This window comes from Pangasianodon hypophthalmus, chromosome 25 (genome assembly GCF_027358585.1).
Source record: "Pangasianodon hypophthalmus isolate fPanHyp1 chromosome 25, fPanHyp1.pri, whole genome shotgun sequence".
Classification (NCBI taxonomy): Eukaryota; Metazoa; Chordata; class Actinopteri; order Siluriformes; family Pangasiidae; genus Pangasianodon; species Pangasianodon hypophthalmus.
The window spans coordinates 3,367,526-3,388,256 of NC_069734.1; the positions used below are offsets into that span (position 1 = coordinate 3,367,526).

The 20,731-nt window shown below is 38.1% G+C and overlaps 1 protein-coding gene across 1 annotated transcript; it reads right to left on the reverse strand.

Moving 5' to 3' along the window:
* Window positions 1–10,469: 10,469 nt before the first annotated feature.
* cebpg (CCAAT enhancer binding protein gamma) lies at window positions 10,470–20,171 on the reverse strand. Its single transcript, XM_026937599.3, has 3 exons — window positions 20,014–20,171; window positions 14,770–15,005; window positions 10,470–13,498 (listed from the first exon to the last, which is right to left on the reverse strand). The coding sequence occupies exons 2-3, from the start codon at window positions 14,887–14,889 to the stop codon at window positions 13,130–13,132; spliced, it is 489 nt and encodes a 162-aa protein (XP_026793400.1). The 5' UTR covers window positions 14,890–15,005; window positions 20,014–20,171; the 3' UTR covers window positions 10,470–13,129.
* Window positions 20,172–20,731: the final 560 nt, after the last annotated feature.

The window sequence follows — 20,731 nt, forward strand, 5'->3', positions numbered from 1 at the left end:
GCTCAGCTAGTGACATCACAGTATAAACCCCGTGACTTTGGACCTATCACATCCGAGCTTAGAGGACGATGACACTGACGCCCGGCAGAACTTGCATGCTAGGTTAGATTTCTCGATTCTGATTGGTCAGAAGGTGTTGATGAGTTTTCTATAACTGCAGCTCTGATAGTGATGCAGCTCCAAATCACCGGTTTATATTAACATGCTCTTGTTTCTATAGTAACAACTCATTCACAGGGACTTGTACAGTGGATGTGCTACATAATGTAAGACTAATAATGTTATTTAACAAAGAAACAAAGAAAAATATATCATTGATATGTTGACCTTTTCTGTAAGGAGATGTTTATTTAGTATTTATGGAAGGAGTCTCCAGTGTGAGTCTGAGGTGAAGCTGTAACTTTAAGTTTTCTGACATCTTCAGGACGGAGGAGTTACTTTTTTCAGTAACACACTTTTAATAACTAGCTGCAAACAGTCCACAACATTAAATTGAACTACAAATGGATAAAAAGCATGGTGTGTCATTCGTTAATGAATAAAAATTGCCATGCTTGCCAATCGGCTGTGGTGTAAGTGGAATAAAACACTTCAGAATGTGCTGTTATTGGAAAATAATCAACTTTGGCGTCTCAATGCAAGATTATGATAAAAGAAATATAACACTGTTATGCCTAGTTCAAGAATTTTTTTCTCATTTCAAGCTTGAAATGATCTTGTTTCTTTTGGTAGATGAATTTCCTTCTCTTCAGTAATAAAACTGCTTAAAATAAGCAAGATTATCTGGCAATAAAACGAGACTATTTCAAACTTGAAATGAATAAAAATGAGAAATAGGCCTAATAATCTTATATTTGTTTTTTCCTAATCTCAGAATGAGAAATATGAGATAAATTAATTCTTTCTTTCTTTTCTTTCGTTTTTTTTTTTTTTTTTTTTTTGCAGTGATGCTTTCCAGATCTTGCATTTGCGAGGCTCCAAACTGTCCAAACTGTCTCATTGGATAAAATGTTTCTACTAAGGAAAGAGTTGTGACTTAGCATTTTTTAAAATTCCACTAGGCAATATACAATATCAAAATGATGTAAAAATAAATAAATAAAGCATTGATATGATTGTAATTAGGCTGATGTGTAATTAAGAACGCTGTTAATTCCACACCTGAATAATATCAAATCCAGAACCATTTATTATTTAAGACAAAAAAAAAAAAAATCTGGGTATAATTAAAAAAGTTTTATAACTTTTTATTATAACCTACAAATATAAATAATAATATAAAGTTTGTTCATGCATAAAATCCAGTCCAAAGTGCTTTACAGAACTGAAACCCAGACTACTAAGAGAGAATGAATAAAAACATGCAGGTATAAAATGGAAGAAATAGTATTTCAAGGTGAAATATGGACTGGTGATCATAAAATAGAAGGTTTACAAGTTAGAAAGAAATAAAATAAAATAAAGTAAAATAAAGAGAAATCAAAGGAAATGTATTTTAATGTGAATGTAATACTGATTGGCGATAATAATTTAAAAAAAAAGGTTCACAAGCAAGAAAGAAATAAGATATAAAACAAACAAAAAACAAACAAATCAAATCAAATAAATTAAATGACATCAAATTAAAGGAAATATAAGATGAGAGGAATACTGAGTGATGATCATAAAAAGGAAGCTAAGAAAAAAAAATATTCAATAAATTACAATTTAAAATAAAATTAAAATAAAGAGAAATGAAAGGAAATGTATTTAAGGTGCGTGTAATACTGTAATCCTGGAGATCTAAAAAAACAGTCAAGAAGCTTTTCAAGTAAGAAAATATATAACAAAAATAACAAATAAATAAATAAATAAAATAATACTGTATAAAATGAAAGGATACCTATTTCAAGGTGTATAGTACTGATTGGTGATCATGAAAAAGAAGGTCTAAAAGAAGTGAGAAAGAAAAAAAAATTAAATGAAATTGAAAAAATAAAAATCGATACCAAATTTTTACTGATTATACTGAGATTATAACACTCTACACTAAAGTGGTAAATTTAATAAGAGCAAAGAACAGAGCTGAAAGTAAACTCGATGACATAAACCCCAACATGTGCCATGGTCTTTGCTGCACCTCCACACACACACACACACACACACACACACACACACGCACACAGATGAATCATAAATCAGGTCGTATTTGTAAGCCTCCATGTTGAAAGGCCAAGTGATAATTATAGTAACAGTGAAGTGTAGAGTGCATGTGAGGTCTCTGTGAGATCAGACGAACAGATTCATGTGTCAGAGTACATGTTCTGCCCTTGAGAGGATCAGATATACATAGCACTTATTCTGTCTGTCTTGTTTCTGTGTCTACCTGCACTTCTACCTGTCTCAGAAGGACGCTGACATCAGCGGGTCACTGATTAACTAATGTACCGCTGGGCGGCTGCACATCTGAACCGTAGCCTCAGCAGTGGGAATTTACCCTGCTATTGATTCAGCACTTTATTATCTCGCCTATATTGGCTCGTTCGCATTTCCAGCTGGCAGCAGTGACACAGAATCTACAGCCTTGAACATGTCGATGACTTCGTCCAAAGCAGAGAACCAAATTTATTGCAGTCATGAAGACAAAAAAAAAAGGTTTGTGAGCCCTTTGGAATGATCACGGCTCGACGTTTCTGCATGAACGGCTACTAAAATGTTATCTGAACTTCATCTGAGGCCGTGATAATGAATAGAGACAGCTTTATTGAACACTGCCGTGATAAAGATATGCAATAAAGTGTGGGAGGAGAACTAGCCTAATTCCAAGCACCAGTTTCATTCTTCGACATGAGTTTTCATCTCCTTTTCCAGCTGTTCTCTGAGCCTTTTTCACCCTGCACATTTTTGCAGTTGATTAACTGAAGGCATGAGTATTCACCAAACAACTGGAAAACATGTGTAAATGTAAATCTTTATAGTAAGTGATTCAATCATAAAAACACTTCTGGGGAAAATGGGGATTCAAGCAGAGGGGCTGCGGGTATAGTACACTAAAATATATATTCTTATTATGTTTGTATAAAAATAATACAATAATACATAATAATATAATATTAAAAATATATTATTATTATTGTATTATTATATTATTATCTATTTAAAGTGATGTCTGTGCATCAGCGTCTGTCCGAGACTCTCATGGGTGCAATATCTCAAGAATGAGTGGTTGAATGTTTGTATGATTTATATGGAATTATCATTTTAACCAGGAGCAGTGCGCTCTTCCACCCTCAATACTCTGGGTGTGTGTTCACTACTGTGTGTGTGTGTTCACTACTGTGTGTGTGCACTTGGATGGGTTAAATGCAGAGCACAAATTCCGAGTATGGGTCACCATACTTGGCCACATGTCACTTCACTTCACTAAAGAAAGATCAGAGTCAAGGTCAGAGCAAGGTCAAATGTCACAAAGGACTATATTTCCTGGTGGCAGAAACATCCCCATTGAAGCCAATCAGCTTTGAATTCTGCTTGTTTTGTAAATGTCTTTTTAATTTAAAAAAAATCACGAATCACTTAAAGGAAAACGAATGTAAAAAATGAGGATGCCTCTGTCACCAACAAGGCAAGTCCTTCTTGTTACTAATTTGTATGCCTCAGATACTCTTAAAATCTACACTATATGGCTAAAAGTATGTGGACACCTGATCAATCACACTCATATGTGCTTGATGAACATCACAGACTTATTACCCCTTTGCTGTTATAATAAGCTCCACTCTTCTGGGAAGACTTTCCACTAGATTTTGGAGTGTAGCTGTGGGGATTTGTGTTCATTCAGCTACAAGAGCATTAGTGAAGTGAGCAGTCGGTGTTCCAGTTCATCCCAAAGGTGTTCAGTGCTGTTGAGGTCAGGGCTCTGTGCAGGACACTCGAGTTCTTCCACTCCAATCTTCACACACCATGTCTTCATGGAGCTCCCTTTGTGCACAGGGGCATTGTCATGCTGGAACAGGTTTGGGTCTCTTAGTTCCAGTGAAGGGAAATTGTAATGCTACGGCATAGAAAGACATTCTATACAACTGTGTGCTTTCTGTACAATTTTGTGGAAACAATTTGGGGAAGAACCACAGATGAGTGAGATAGTCAGGTGTCCACAAACTTTTGGCCATATACTGAACTTCAAACAGGAAGGAAGCTATTGAAGAAAAAGTATTTCAGACATTTGACCTTGCTGTGACCTTGACCCTGTTTGGATCGATTCCAAAATGTAATCTGTTCATCTTCTGGTTTCAGTGATAAGTCTATATAAATCCTCCAAAGATTCAACCACTCTTTCTTGAGATATCGCACTAACGTGAATCTTGGATGGATGGACGGACAACTCGAAAACATAATGCCTCAAGTGGTGGAGGCATAAAACCATAGACATCTACTGTTTTTTTTTTTACAATACTTAACACCTAAAAACAGACTCGTAGCTTGATAATTAGCGTGCTTGTTGCATGAGATTTCCCAAATGTCATTAAATTGAAAAATCTCAAACCAAAGAAAAGGTAGATAAAATTACTTTTACCCTAGTAGGTGTCAAAAATCTCACTACACTACATAAAAATAAGTTTGGATAGTCAATGGTTCTACAGTGGAAGAGTTTAACAGTTAGCGACCTGCTGTTAAAGTCTGGATTCTGATTGGTCAGAAGGTGGGGAGATGTTTATTTAAACATTTATGGAATTTTTTGGCATTTGTACTTGTATGAATGATCATTTTTGTCACCTTATTTTACCCCATTCAAATCGAGCGCTCTTTATAGTTCAGTAACTAGTAGAACCTTTGTTATTGGCAATAACCTCAAGCAGCAGCTGATCAGTCCAGAAACTGATATCAAGTAAAGAAATATTGAATATTATCTAATAATTCTCATTGTTGGATTATGATAAAAGAAATATATGATTATTAAGCCCATTTAAAGACACTTTTAGTCAATCCAAACTTGAAACTTGTCTTTTTCTAGTAGTAAAGCCTTTCTGGTTGGGTTTATTGCACCGAAGAATGCATTCATGGAGAAAAATGCAGTCAGCTTTTCTGTGAAGTCACTAAGTGCCATTCCAGAGAGTCGTATTCATATCTAGTGAGACAGATAGGAGATAGAAACTCCAAGAAATCCAAATAAAAATGTGTTACATTACCTGAGAAATCTTAACCTAATCATGCAGTAAGCAAGATTAAGAGAACTGAAGAAGATACCCTTTTCCCTTCACAAGTGCTTTTGAAGGAGTCTGACCAACATTAGATATTTAACATCAAACATCCAATGTAAAGGTCTGACTTTGTGCAAACAGCTGAGAGGGAGAGGAATGGAGATATGAGACTTGTGAAGTTCATCGTGTTCTTTCTCTTTCTGCTGTGCTGGGAAACCTTGATACGTCACACGTCTTTATCTCGCTGAACAGATTAACATGCTGAACCTGCACGCACACACTCACTCTCTCTCTCTCTCACACACACACACACACACACACACACACACACACACACACAAACCTATTAGCTGTTCTCTTGTTCTCACAGTTTATCAAACTCTCTACTCACCTCCAAATCTCCTTTCGCTATTTATGATTGCAATTTGTTATTTCTGCAGTAAAGTATTAGAAATTAAACTAAACATGCAACGACATAATATATTGCTCATGTGATTTAAGAGCACAAAGATGGATAGAAACCAAAAATCACAAATGCACACATTGTGAGAGGAGTCATGATTGAACACATTTAACCGAGACTTATGGTTTAGACCTAATCTGGGGGCAGAAAAGTGATTAATATTCATTACAGCATGCACAAGATTACTGTGTACAAGATATCTGCAACGTGTATCTGCATTTTTTGTAAATGTAAGGAATGTAAGGAATGAACCACTTGAGGATATGCTAATAGAGGAAAATAATCAGAGACAGGGTGGTGTGATCACATTGAAATTTTGCCAGTTTGCTAAATTATTAAAAAAAAATATTTTGTTAACAATAATTACTGAATTAAAGAATGATGAGGTACTTTTTATCCTAATAGTTTACTGTTATAGTCATGTTATAGTCATGTTATAGTTATAGGTATGTTGTAGTTATGCTCTAGTTATAACTATGTTGTAGCTATAGTTGTGTTTTAGTCGTCATAGTTATAGTTCTGCTATAGCCATAGTTAAGTTATAGTTATATTGTAGTTACATAATGCTTATGCAATAGTAATAGCTATGCTATAGTTATAGTTTTTATAATTCTGCTATAGCTATGTATAATGTTATAGAGCTACTATGTTGTAGTTATGTTATAGTGTTTATAGTATTTATGTTGTAGCTGTAGTTGTGTTATAGTTATAGCTATGATGTAGTTATGTTATAGTTATACTTTAGTAGTTTATAAGTTACTACATTTCCTGCTGTGAAACATCGATGAAGGTTACTTCCTGGTATCACTGGTATAGCAGCTATAAACAGTCATTCCCTCACCAGCCTGTCTTTCTACTTTCTCTTGAATTTAAGAAGACAAACAAATGCTGCTTGTCATGTTACTGATAAACTGCAAAGCACAAGGTCCTCAGACTTAGTTACAGCTTTACCTCTGACTGGTACAAAGCGCTAACGCTGAAGACTCCTTCCATAAATGTTGAATAAACATCGCCTTACAGAAAACCTCACCATATCAACAATGATACGTGCTTTTTAAACTCTGTTTATGTGGAGCACCTACCATAGAAGTCCCCATGAATGAGCTGTTACTATAGACACGAATGTAGTATCTACCGTCAGAGCTGCCTCTTGGTCCTTCTGACCAATCAGAATTGAGCATTCAACAGTGCTGGGGTGTAACCGCAATTTATGAAGTACGCTAAGAAACTGAACAGTAGCTGCTCTTGTTCCACGGCACTTTACCCTCTTCTTCTGACTTCAACAATGAATTAAAATGATCCAGCTTTTTTAATTCTTTCTCAGACACGCTGTTGATAAGCGGATTATGAATGAGTTTGCGTGTTAAGCTGAGGTAAAATATGAACTGTGAATGTGCATGTTGAAACAAGGAGGAAATGAATGGATTTAGATAATGTCTCTGAACATTCTGTGTAAAGATTTAAGAGTAAGGGATGGTTTGACTCAGCGTGGGCTGACGTCAGAGGAAGAATGTGGCCATAGGATGAAGTTTAGCCTTTAACTTCCTGAAGCAGCGTTTCCCAATCTTTGTCCCACATTTTATTGTTTTACAGTCTTCATATGTCTGATTAAACTGATTAGCCTATAATCAGACATTTTATGACTTGCTGCTTCAACCAAATTCTACAGGAGTCACTGTAACGAAATTTACAGCTATACTTTCGAGACATGAATTCTAGATATTGGTCGATATTATAGAGCCATTTCCCTGTGAATTTTCCCTCATTCATAAATACATTAAGAATTTATGAAATGCACTGATATTACATTTACAAATATGTATGTAAAGTAAAGGTAAAAGACATTTTAAGCACAGCTAAAGTAGATTTTAAGCAAGTTATTAGAATAAGCTCAGTAAACTCAAACCATTAGCATGGATGCTAGTCATCCACATTTTGATATTGGATACTTATATCTAAAAATCTAATGGTTAAATAGATTGAATGAATTAGATTCAATTTTTAAGAGTTAGACTAAATGATACCGCAATCGTGGAATTAACCACAAATCTTAATTTATGTCGTTACAACTTTCATGCTGTGAATTATAAAAAAAAAAACAAAAAACAATATATCCACTTACAACGTTACTGCTACATTTATTAATCATTGATTAAATCATGCAGCTGAAACACAACCACAACTCATGGGTTTGAACTTAAATTATAAGGGGCGGAGTCATGTAAAGCCAAACCAGACCAGAGAGCTGAGGGGGCGGAGCCAATACAATCAATTTTATGCAATGCAGCCACAAAATTTCACGTGTGTGTTGGTAAATCTGTAAATCTATAAATCTATAAAACAGTTATTGTAAATGTTGCATCCAGGCTTCTGTTAAAAATTTGTGCTGCAAGTTATACATTTGTATTCATGCACAATTATTTGAGACAGGAAATAAAGTCCATATGGATCCATGTATCCCCAGACGTGGATACTTTTAACAGGGGAATTAAAAAAAAACAAAAATCGCAGTTCTGTATTTTTTGCAGTTAAACAAGTGAAATACAGCTTTGGGGAATTCTGAACAAGGACTTTCCTCTCAGCCCAACAATCCTGCAATCTCCAAATCTATTTAACACTGTTCATAGTTTCGACGAGACCTTTTAGTGGAGCTTTCAGGCATTACTATTCTCTATTTTTGGTCCAAGTACATTGTGTTAGAATGAGAGAGAGAAAGAGAGAGAAAGAGAGAGAGAGAGAGAGAGAGAGAAAGAGAGAGAGAGAGAGAACACGCTCTTGACCTGGAACTCACCTGATAAACCAAGTACTCAATCAAACAATGCAACCTGGCATTAATCACCATTTAATACATGACCAGCTCATACCAGTTCACAGCCTGATGAGGTAACTGCGTGTTCGGCCTCATGTCAGCCGTGCTTCCAAGGAAGACAAATTCTGCAAGAAATCACTGATCATGCAATGTTGAAATTCTCATTTTATGAATCACTTTTGTAACAGAAACTATACAAAAATAAATCATGGTTGTTTGCAAATACAGGAAGTGAAAATCTAGATCTGGATCCATTTTCCCCCTGTAATGAAGCATCACTGTTTCATCACAAACTGCTAGAAAGAATTTTTTTTTTATATTTTCATTTAAAAAAAAAGGGTATTCTGGTTTACTTTCTGCATTTGACCACATCAGCAAGAAATGAAAAAAGTCAAAAGTCAAATAAAGTTAATGTGTGTTTTTGCACATGAGAACAATGATCTCATCTTGTCAGTGATAGCATTTCAGAAACACACACAATCTCAAACTGTTCCTGGTGATTGTCCTGCTCCTAACACACTTCAATCCACTCAGGAAGGGCTGTTCAGTAGCGGATTAGCTGAATCAGGTGAGTTAGGAGGGTGGGGAACCTGTGCCGTAACTGATCGAGGTGTGACTGTACTCAGTATAGCACTGAAAATGAAAAATGCGATTGATTCATCTGTACTTTTTTTAAACACTACAATCCTGAACCCACAAAACAATGTATTTCATAACAGACTGATTCTGCACTATCCATGATTTCTGTATGGGGGCTTTATATTCTTCTTTTCAATGTGTGTGTGTGTGTGTGTGTGTGTGTGTGTGTGAGTGAGAGAGAGAGAGAGAGAGAGAGCGAGAGAGAGAGAGAGACACACACAAAGCAGACAGACAGAGACAGGAGGACAGAGAGAGTGTGAGACAAAGAGAGAGAGACCCAGAAGAAGACAGAGAGAAAGTGATATACACACAGAGACAGGAAGAGACAAAAAAAAAAAGATAGAGAGAGAAAGACATACTCAGAGATAGTGAGGCAGGAAGAGAGTGAGACAGAAAGAGACACACAAACACAGAGACAGAGTGAGACATAGAAAGAGACAGACAGCAAGAGAACGAGACATATACATAGACACAGAGAGGCAGAAAAAGATAGAATCAGAGAGACACGGAGGCAGAGAGAAAGAGAGAAAGAGAGAGAGAGAGAGGCCAAAAATGTTTAACAGAACAGTAGTGTATTATGTACAGAACTCTCACATACAGTGTGTGTGTAATATTTATATACGTGCATTTGAACTATTCAGACATTTGAAAATGTAAAAAAATGTCTCATTTTTCACTAATACCATGATCATCATTGTTACTTTTTGATTTCCTTTATTCTATTTAATTCTTGGGTGCTGGATGTTAGATACAATTCATTCCAGTAAAGCTATTTGAACTGAGAGAGAGAGAGAGAGAGAGAGAGAGAGAGGGAGAGAGAGAGAGAGAGAGAGAGAGAGAGAGAATTTAGAATTTCGCGTGATCTTGAGCACTCTATCAAACAAAGTAACTTGACGTTAATCATTATTTAATGAAAGTGAGACTGGTTCACGCCGGTGTGCAGAATTGAGATAAGATCATGTGCCGAGGCGGCCTCGTGCCCACTGTGCACCATTTCTCATTGTTTGCTTAATAAATAGGTCAAGTAAGGTTTAGTTAAACACGCTGGAAGACGTGAGGACGTGTAAAAACCCTTCTCCTCGATACTGCTACGGTGACGTTACTCTTCACACGTTAAAGGAGCGAACGGGGTCATCTATCCGACATCACTGTACAGCGATATTGTTAATACTGCCAATATTGACTGTAATGGTGGATGACGCAGAGAGCAAGCAAACACCGTACACGATGTACGAGTAAACGGAGGAACTAATAACGTGCAGGCGTGGACGGCTTTGCGATCGCCATTATGAGCTGCTCAAAAGAATCCTCTAATTAAATACACAGTATAATATACCTAGAGAAAAAATGAGAAAAAGAGAACACCACATACACAGTGTTGACATTTTGTAATCAATTTTAATTTACAATGCACAATAACCCAGTCTTATATAAAAAAGCAAGTTGGCCAGCAACGCTCATACTTCAGCAAAAATGCTAATCAAATATTTGAAGAACATAACATGGACAACATAATCGGTTCTTTGATTTTTTTTTTTTTTTCTTTTTCACTCCGCTCCCATTTCAAAGCCTAATCTGTTAACACATTGTGCATTTTTTTTTTTACCTGAACAGTGCTATAACCATGCATCATGCTTTTTTTCAAACCTTTAAAACCTAAAGATATAGAAAATGACAAAAGAATATTACAAAAGAATCCGAGAAAAGATGCTTAAGTTTTCACTATCACCTAGGTCACCTTGTCTACTTGTGTGTATGTTTTTTTTTTTTCTTTTCTTTTAAGCAGGTGTACAAATACACTAAAGTCTCTTTAGTGGCGTAGCCTGAGGTACAAAAAGTCAGTGTAGAAATGCTATAAAGATTTTGGCTGTCAGAGAATCGTGAAAGCAAAAGAAAACAAATGACTATGCTGAACTATTTTTTTAATCACTGCATGCTTCTGTATTTTTCAGAAGCCTAATCAGTGAGTCAGCAAGAATCCACCCTCAGTGTCTAAGCCTCTGCTATGTACCGAGACAAACACACAAACACACATCAGACGGAGACGCAGACAGACCGGACCACGGGCTGCGGTGATGAAATCGGTTTGAGTTGTTTTTTTTATTCGACCAACACCCCAGACAGTGTGTCCCGTCCCGTCCCATCCCACTCTCTCTCTCTCTCTCTCTCTGTCTGTCTGTCTATGCCCGGGATAGTTTTGTAAGAAGGGTTTGAGGCTCAAGTGCAATTTAACGGATTTTGTGAACGCCAGCACTGTCTGCTGTTTGGTCTGATGCAACACGCTCAGCACACTCAGGCTGTCCACGCTGTCTGGTTCTTCCGTCCCAGCACAGGACTGATCTCTAAGCATGAGCTGCATTTCTGCAAGCAAAAAAAAAAAAAAAAAAAAAAAAAAAAAAAAAAAAAAAAAAAAAAAAAAAAATCCAGACATAATAGGAAGGTTCTTGTTCTTAGGGAAAACTTGAGGGATTGTTTCTTCCAAACAGAACAAAAAAATAAAATACATTATTTACATCTGTGTGTAATTCAGGGGTGGACAAATCGGAACTCTATCACATAGCCTACCAGCTGCAGTGTGCTACCCAGTCCCATGTTTTAGTTGCCTGGAAACCTAATTGACGGCTATAAAGCGGTAATATAATAACGTATGGTGAGATAGTTCTCTAATTAAGTGCATTAAGAGTAACGATCGACGTGGTAAAGCTCACGTAGCATACTGTGTTTGCGCCCTCGACGCGAAAGAAAGCTGTTAGTCAATGTTTTAGGCACGAGATGTGATGCTCTGTCCTCACAACGCACGTAAAAGATAATATTTGAGTCTGGGTAGCGTCTTTATTTGTGTGTGTAGTAGGCAGGAGAAATACATGACGGCTTTGTGCTGCACTTTATTTTGCTCGGTTTTGGACATTCCTGTGTGTTTCTGATTCTAAAAAGTCATCCATGTACACTAAATTAAGGAAAGAAAAAAAACTTCTAGTAAACAAACGGTTCTATCTATTTCGGGTGATGTGTGTAGTACAGCAAGTGGTGCGATCTAGCGTGAGAAGCTTGCGCTATAGTTACAGAATCGAGACACGTCACACAAAGTGCACTACGTTTAAACTTAACTACGTACCAAATGAAAATTTTGTTTCATGAAAGTCAATAAAGGAATAGTGTTTATTTATTTGTTTGTTTGTTTATTGTCCTGGGCTCTTGATTTGTCCACCCCTGCAATTTCATCTCACCAGAGCTGAACGTCAACCAAATTTACACGACCATCTAACTTCCATGATCGTGCACGTCCATCGCTGACTGACTCTCTGTCTCAGGAACATCTTTTAAGTTAAACAAAAAGCGCTTATAACAAACATATCATACAAGGAGATGGGGGAAGCCCCTTAAAAACAGCCCTCGGGTATAATTTCAATCTGTTTCCAGGACACTGCTCCTTTTGTCTCTTCTTCCCATCTCATTTCTTTGCCGTTGCCTTGCGGGAGTCGGAACGATTTGCCTGAACATGCTTGGAGCATTTCTTATGAATCTGACAAGCTGCCAAAACGGCAGCCAGGCTTTTGCGAAAAGCCGCGTCGAAAACAACAACAAATCTCTTTTAGTGACTCGCTGTAGTCTTAAACAGAAAAAAAAAATCCAACCCTACGGCATTCCTAAGCTCTGCTAATGCTTTTCCGCATTCCCTCCATGCTTATTTACACACCGCGTCAGATGGAGAACAATATCTCAGTTTAGGAACAAAGATGAGAGGGATCACGTACAACCCACGAACTGAGAGAAAAACGCCCGATTCCAATCCAAATCCGAATCGCGCAGTGCATCTGATGGTTCAGTTCGGGAAATAAACCATTTATTACTAATTTTAAAGTCCAGAGTGCTAATAATTATAATTATAGTATTTTTATCTGATGCCTAGTGGGGGGAAGCTTCATTCTTCTGAAATGCAAATGGCCTAAAAAATTAAGAAATTTTTCCATTTCTTTAAGAAAAGGTTAAACAAGATATTATAGTACAGAGTTGCCACCCCTAACGAGTGACTCAATCTCACTGGCTGTTGTTGTTGTTGTTACAGAGGTCTCCAGGGGCGACGGTTGCCGCGGAAGCAGGCTGCACGTTGTCGGCCAGGTTGTGTGCGTGCTCCAGGAACAGGTCTTTGAGCACACTGAGCTCTTTGCTGAGTAGCTTGATCTTGGCCTCCAATCTCTCGTTCTCCTCTTTGAGCTCGTTGACGCGCTGCTGCGTGTCCTGCGCCTTCTGCTTGCTGCGCATGCGGCTCTTCTTCACGGCCAGGTTGTTGCGCTCGCGCCGCTGCCTGTACTCCTCGCTGTCCTTGTCCAGTATCGTCTTCTTCATCTTGCTGGGTGGCGTGGCTTTGCCACCTCCGCCGGGGCTTACTGCGACGAGTTGAGGAACCTGAAAGAGAGAGAAGTGCTATTAAAGCCTTGTGTTTAGGTTGATATATTTATAGATATTTCACATATTTACATTACAGAAAAGATTTTAGTCGCTGTCATGTAACTGCCATCTTCTATTTGCACTCACATTTGCTATTAGTAGAATCTGTAAGCATGTAGCGACTTTTTGTATCTATTTCCTAAAAGTTTTGTTTGTATTATGTTGATACTGATAATCGGGCTATGTTTAGGAGCTTGTTTTAGAATTAAACTTTTAGAAAATCAAGAAACTGCATCAGTGAACCCTGAGTATGAGCTTTAAACGAACACACTGACTAATACTGTCCATCATGCAAGCGCCACATCACCAGCTAATCAAACAGGGACGAACTTGACGTAGAGCGCATGCGATGTTGTGTGTTACTGTGTAATGTTTTTGGGAAGAAACTGGAGAACCCTGAGGAACCCCACGCAGACACATGAGAACATACGAAACTCCGCACAGACTCTAACCTGAGCTCAGGATTGAACGGAGAATGACGCTGTGTTTTCCAGACACTTTATTTGCACATAATCAAGCATAAATAAAGTGTGTGTGTGTGTCAGTATTTCCAACAAGCATGTGACATGTCAAGTGTTCCCCCAGTCCGGCTGCGGATCCCCTGTAAAGTGCTTGCTGACTTAACTAACTAACTTAACTAATCTCAAATGGAGTTCAACTGAGCCTACAGTGCACTATATAGATTTTACAATGATTACGTAACACCACATGTAGTGCGCAAGTACGTCAGGGGATTTGTGTGTTATGTATGTGTTACATGGGGCTAAAAATAAAAGACGAATAAATAAATAAATAAATAATGAATGAATAAATAAACTTCTGAAAAAAGATGGGCTGAGGATGCTGCGTGTTTGTGTAGGTGAAGCTAATAAATAAATAAAAAGGCTCATTCATATTTAACTTAAAATAGACTCGTTAAAATTTTATTTCACTGAATTAAAAAACTAATTAAAATTAATTGAATTTCAATCAAATGCAATGATAAATACACTGCGTGCTACGTATACAGTAATAAATAATATACCTACATATACACAAATACATACAGAAACACACACAAAGACACCTGAAGACACATGTATAATAAAACAACAATAATAAAACCCATCAATCTGGTTAATCTGCGTGTGTGAGGCAGACAGGTGGATTTAATATGAGATGGCATGCACGTATATAATCATGTCAGCCTGTGCAGGGGTATGCGTGTGTGTGTGTGTGTGTGTGTGTACCTGCTGCAGTCCTGCTGTAGCTCCTGCAGAGTTTGCTGCGCTGCTATGAGCCTGGCTCTGTATGACGCTCACTCCGTTCTGATCTGTGCTGGTTAACTTCTGCTGCGGCTGCTTGCTCATTTGGATCCGCTGCCTCTCTCGCGCGCTCACGTCTGCACCTTCGCCAGCTGCTGGATGGTGCTGAATGCTGTCAAAAGCCTGGTTGCTGCTGGTTGCGACTGCGCGCTTGTACGGTTCTGAGTAGAAAGAAAAACGGAGAAGGAACTGTCATCAGAGCATCAGCGCAGTGTTGCCAGGTCTGCTGGATTTCTGCAGGAAGAACTCGGCTACTTTTGAACTACTGTCATTTAAATTTTTTTTTTTTAATATACAGGGTGTCCCAAAAGCCTCCATACATAGGGGAAATGAACAGTCTTCCAAAACGTTTCATACTGAGTTTATATTATACATTTATATTTTCAGATAGTCTTTAAGAATGCTTTTGACAAAAGAAGAACGTATTGAAATCATTCTCACGGCTGGATCAGGAAACATGGCAAGCACATCACACACGACGCTTCTTTCCAAAGTTCTTAACAAATTCAAAAAGGCTGGAAATGTTGCGGGCCGAGATGTGGACGTCCACGAACATCCACTGATGAAGGCACAACCGATGTGGTGCTGGCAAACACTATCCCCTACGTATGGAGACTTTTGGGACACGCTGTATTTATATTTTCCCTTCACAGCTTGCGGGCTCTGCTTAGATTAATTTTATCTCTATCTCTCTCTATATATATATATATATATATATATATATATATATATATATATATATATATATATATATATATATATATATATATATATATATATATATATACACACATACATACATACATATATACACATATATATATATATATATTCACAACGCAGTGATTTGATATTTGATGACACCACTGAACTGTAACCTACCGTTAACACATGAATGATGATGCCGTAGAGAAGAATGATCAGATTTTAAAACACAGTTACGGGCAAATCACCTCGCCAGCCTATCCAATTTTTACATCAGATCAAAAATATGAAACATTTTACACCCCAGTCCTTTTTCAATAATGACCAATTTATACCTGTTAAAATAATTGATCTCAATCACTGCCTCTGAAATAGACGCATCGATTAGTTTTACATTCAAATAAAACAATCACCCAGTTTACAGCACAAAATTACTCCTTATTATCACACATACATTTCATTTATGTTTCAATATACTTGATATACTAAGTGCACTGTATAACATTACTATAGATACACTACATTAGCATAAGTTTTACAACGATGCTCATGATGTTGATTCTGAATGCTTAGACAGATGCTTTACTTTGGCATTTGCCTTGTGTTTTGACTTTCAGTTTGAGTCATGCGCACCTGCAAACGGAAATCAAAGAAATTAACTCCACCTAAACTTTACAACAGTTTTATAAACTAAAACAAATACGAAGCTGAAGCTTGCTTACAAATCTGAGAATCACAGACATATCGGCTACAGCTTTGTATTAAAATACGTGAGAATTCAACCTTTATTTTGTGTCGATTGTTGAACCTGATCGTGTATATATATATATGTGTGTGTGTGTGTGTGTGTGTGTGCGCGCGCGTGTGTGTGTGTGTGTGTGTGTGTACACACATATACACCTTTCTGGCTCCAATAAATAGCCAAAATGTTAGTGTATATATTTAAATAATGTGCTTAATAATATAAAGCTGCTTTAGGTAAGATTAGTCTTTTTCTTCCCCAGGATTAGTTCTCTAATGTTTAGTTGGGTTCAACATTTAATTCTTTCTTTATTTATTTATTTTATAAATATTCCTTGAGGTCACTTGCCCATGTTCATGAAGCTCCGCCCCCAGGATCTACCGTGGCCTGTATAGTGTCTATAAAACGCCTGACAGGAAGTGCATCTGAACACAAACCAGAATTCCAAACCAAAAGTCAGTTTTCCAAGCGGGGTTTCTCAGCGACTTTTGCTAAGTCTTTTGCTTAACTCATTGTTTTAGTCCAGATTATTTGTACAAGATTTTGGTTTTGCATGTCGCTGTTGCTAGATTTGACGACTTTTTAGATCCCTCCGACAACTCTAGTGATTTGCAGAGTAGATTTTAGCGACTCTCCTGCACTCAGTACCGCTGCTGGTTATACGAGCTGGTTCACTCGACCCACCACCAGTGTGTAAAGCCTGAGTTGTGTTTATGTAAGCTGATATTCCAAACGACCAATCAGCAATCACCACTGTAGCCGAAGACCAATCATCAATCACCACTGTTCCCAATGACCAATCACCACTGTTCCCAACAACCAATCATCAATCACCACTGTAGCCGAAGACCAATCACCACTGTTCCCAATGACCAATCACCAATCACCACTGTTCCCAACGACCAATCATCAATCACCACTGTAGCCGAAGACCAATCACCACTGTTCCCAATGACCAATCACCAATCACCACTGTTCCCAACGACCAATCATCAATCACCACTGTAGCCGAAGACCAATCATCAATCACCACAGAAAGAAAACTTATTACCTTAGGATTGCTTTTACTTGATTACTTTTTTTTTTGTTATTTAATTATTATTATTAATAATAATTGAAGTGTATTTTATTATTAACTGTTTTTTGATACGTCTCTATGCTCTTATGTAAAGCACCTTGAGAGGCCTTTTTAAAGGAGTTATGTAAAATAAAGTTTATTATTATTATTATTATTATTATTATTATTATTATTATTATTATTATTGTTACCACTGTTCCCAGTGACCTATCACAGATCACTTTTGTTCCCATCAACTAATAAAGAAAGAGTAATGAAAGACTGTAAGTACGCTACCTGCTGCTCCACTGATCCCAGAAAGTTTATTTGCACACACTATATTTAATTACGTACCACTTTTCTAATCCAGCATGAATAAAGTGTTTATGGAGGTAATAACTGGAGTTATGGGTTTATGTGCACTTTACTCTTGTGGCTGTTGTATTAAGTATGTAAGTTTAGTAAGTTTATTTAAAAAGCACATTTAGTCCAAAGTGCTGTAGACACGCTTGCAAAAATAAACACAGCAGAGCTACACAGATCTCTCATGCAGGGTGCCAATAGTTTTGGAGTTGACCGTAGTGGCTCGACTGTGTGCAGGTGGTCAGTCTGAAACCTCATGCAGAGTCACGCCACAGAGCACCTTCAGCAACAGGGTTTAATGTTTAATGCAGCTGCAGCAGCAGCAGCACATCCACCTCATCCCTCTCTCTCTACCTCTCTCTCTACATGTTCGCTCTCTCTCTACCTCTCTCTCTACCTCTCTCTCTACCTCTCTCTCTACCTCTCTCTCTACCTCTCTCTCTACCTCTCTCTCTACCTCTCTCTTCACATGCTCGCTCTCTCTCTCTCTCTACCCCTACCTCTCTCTACCTCTCTCTTCACATGCTCGCTCTCTCTCTCTACCTCACTCTACACATGCTCTCTCTCTACCCCTACCTCTCTCTACCTCTCTCTCTACCTCTCTCTTCACATGCTCTCTCTCTCTCTACCTCTACCTCTCTCTACATGCTCTCTCTCTCTCTCTACCTCTACCTCTCTCTACATGCTCTCTCTCTCTCTCTACCTCTACCCCTCTCTCTCTCTCTACCCCTACCTCTCTCTCTACATGCTCTCTCTCTCTACATGCTCTCTCTCTCTACCCCTACCTCTCTCTCTACATGCTCTCTCTCTCTACCCCTACCTCTCTCTCTTCACATGCTCTCTCTCTCTACTTCTCTCTACCTCTCTCTTCACATGCTCTCTCTCTCTCTACCTCTCTCTCTCTCTTCGCATGCTTTCTCTCCCTCTCTCTCTACCGCTGTCTTCCTCTCTACTTCTCTCTACCTCTCTTCACATGCTCTCTCTCTCTCTACCTCTCTCTCTCTCTTCGCATGCTCTCTCTCCCTCTCTACCGCTGTCTTCCTCTCTACCTCTCTCTCTACCTCTCTCTTCACATGCTCTCTCTCTACCTCTCTCTCTACCCCTACCTCTCTCTTCGCATGCTCTCTCTCTACCTCTCTCTCTCTTCGCATGCTCTCTCTCCCTCTCTCTTCCTCTCTACCTTTCTCTCTCTCTCCACATGCTCTCTCCCTCTCTTCATGCTCTCTCTCTACCTCTGTCTTCCTCACTCCCTGCATGCTCTCTCTCTACCTCTGTCTTCCTCTCTCCCTGCATGCTCTCTCTCTACCTCTGTCTTCCTCTCTCCCTGCATGCTCCCTCTCTCTCCATGCTCTCTCCCTCTCTCTCCATGCTCTCCCCCCTCTCTCTCTCTACATGCTCCCTCTCTCTCTCTCTCTCTCTCTCTCTCTCGGTAAGCGCGTTGCTCTCGGTTGCATCATCACCACAATCAGCGCTCGCGCTCCCGCCGCCTGGGTCTATTTTTTTTTTTTTCCTGGTGGCACGGAACAGGAAACTCTCTCCGCGCGTGCACAACTCTTAACGCGAGAGTTTTTAAAAACAAAACCCAAGTTCTTCTTCTTCTTTTTTTTTTTTTTTTTTTTTAAATCCGCAATGAGTTATTCGGTTGTTAAAACGTCTCAATATTTATTTTATTTATTTATTTATTTGTTTGTATTTTTAATACGAGACTAACTAGCAGCTAGCAAGCTATGCTAACACACTTACATCAGTTACCTAAGTATTGCTTCATACGTAATTGAACAGGAATGACGGGGAATACCGCTAGCTAAGCACTTAGCTAACTAGCCATGCTAACCTAGCTTTCAAGAAACTTCCGACACGACAAAGAATTTAACTTTAACAGAAATATGGTGAAGTGTTTAACTGTACATAGACGTAACCATGGCGATGACGTCACCCTGTTACCTACATACATACATTTATATACACATATATTTATATATATACATACACACACAAACACACACACACATACACATTCCTAGCTAACTTAAACTCTATTGTTGACACATATATAAAAAAAATTCTCATTCACAACACAAGACAGTTTAATGAAACATCTGTAGTGTCTTCCTATCAAGCATGAAAGTCATAAAATGTATTTTAAAATAAAAAAAAAGCCCAAAACGAAACCTGTTTTGCAATCAGGTGCTACTGAAGTTAGCCAGTTAGCACGCAAACGAGCGAAGGAGAGGAAGCTTCCAGAACTAAACAAAACTCCGGTTCATTTTCTCCTGCACCATTATATAAAAACTTTCCTTACCTTATCAAGGTTTAAACCTTGCCAATCATCCACACGTACAGCGATTAAACAGGTTGTTTTTCCCCAAACAGCACGGAAGCATCGGAGAAGCTGTTATTGTTTGGTTTCCACTAAGCCGTGCCTGGGAGTATTGCGAAATCTTTTTCTTTTTTTTTTCTTTTTTTTTTTCTTATGACCATGTAGGGAAATCTGTCCGCTCAGCCAATCAGAGAGGAGTATCTAAGAGGATGACGACATACCTCACATGATTGACAGCTCATGTAACCAATCAGATGACGCGGTGCACTATGGGGCGGGGTTTTTTATGTAACCGGATCAGCCATGAGATCATAGGATGCGTTTGCTTGAGCTGGAGGAGTGCACAGTAGTCAGAAGGCTGCTTTTATTTTAGATATTATAAGGAATAAATAATATAAAGAGACATGATTTAAAAAAAACACCAATATTTAGTGTCGGAAGAACTTTTTTAAATGTATTTTTTATTATTTATAGCCTATACAATTAGCTAATTGTGCTCATTAATAACATGATGCAACATTGAAAGAAAAAAAAATCACTGTTTAACTGGTGCTGGGTTTAGTTTCATCAAGTCACCTTTCATCAAGTGACCCCCCACCCCCCACCACACACACACATATATACACACACACACACACACACACACACACACACACACACACACACAAAAGAACAAGAAGTCATACCAGGTAAGGGCTCT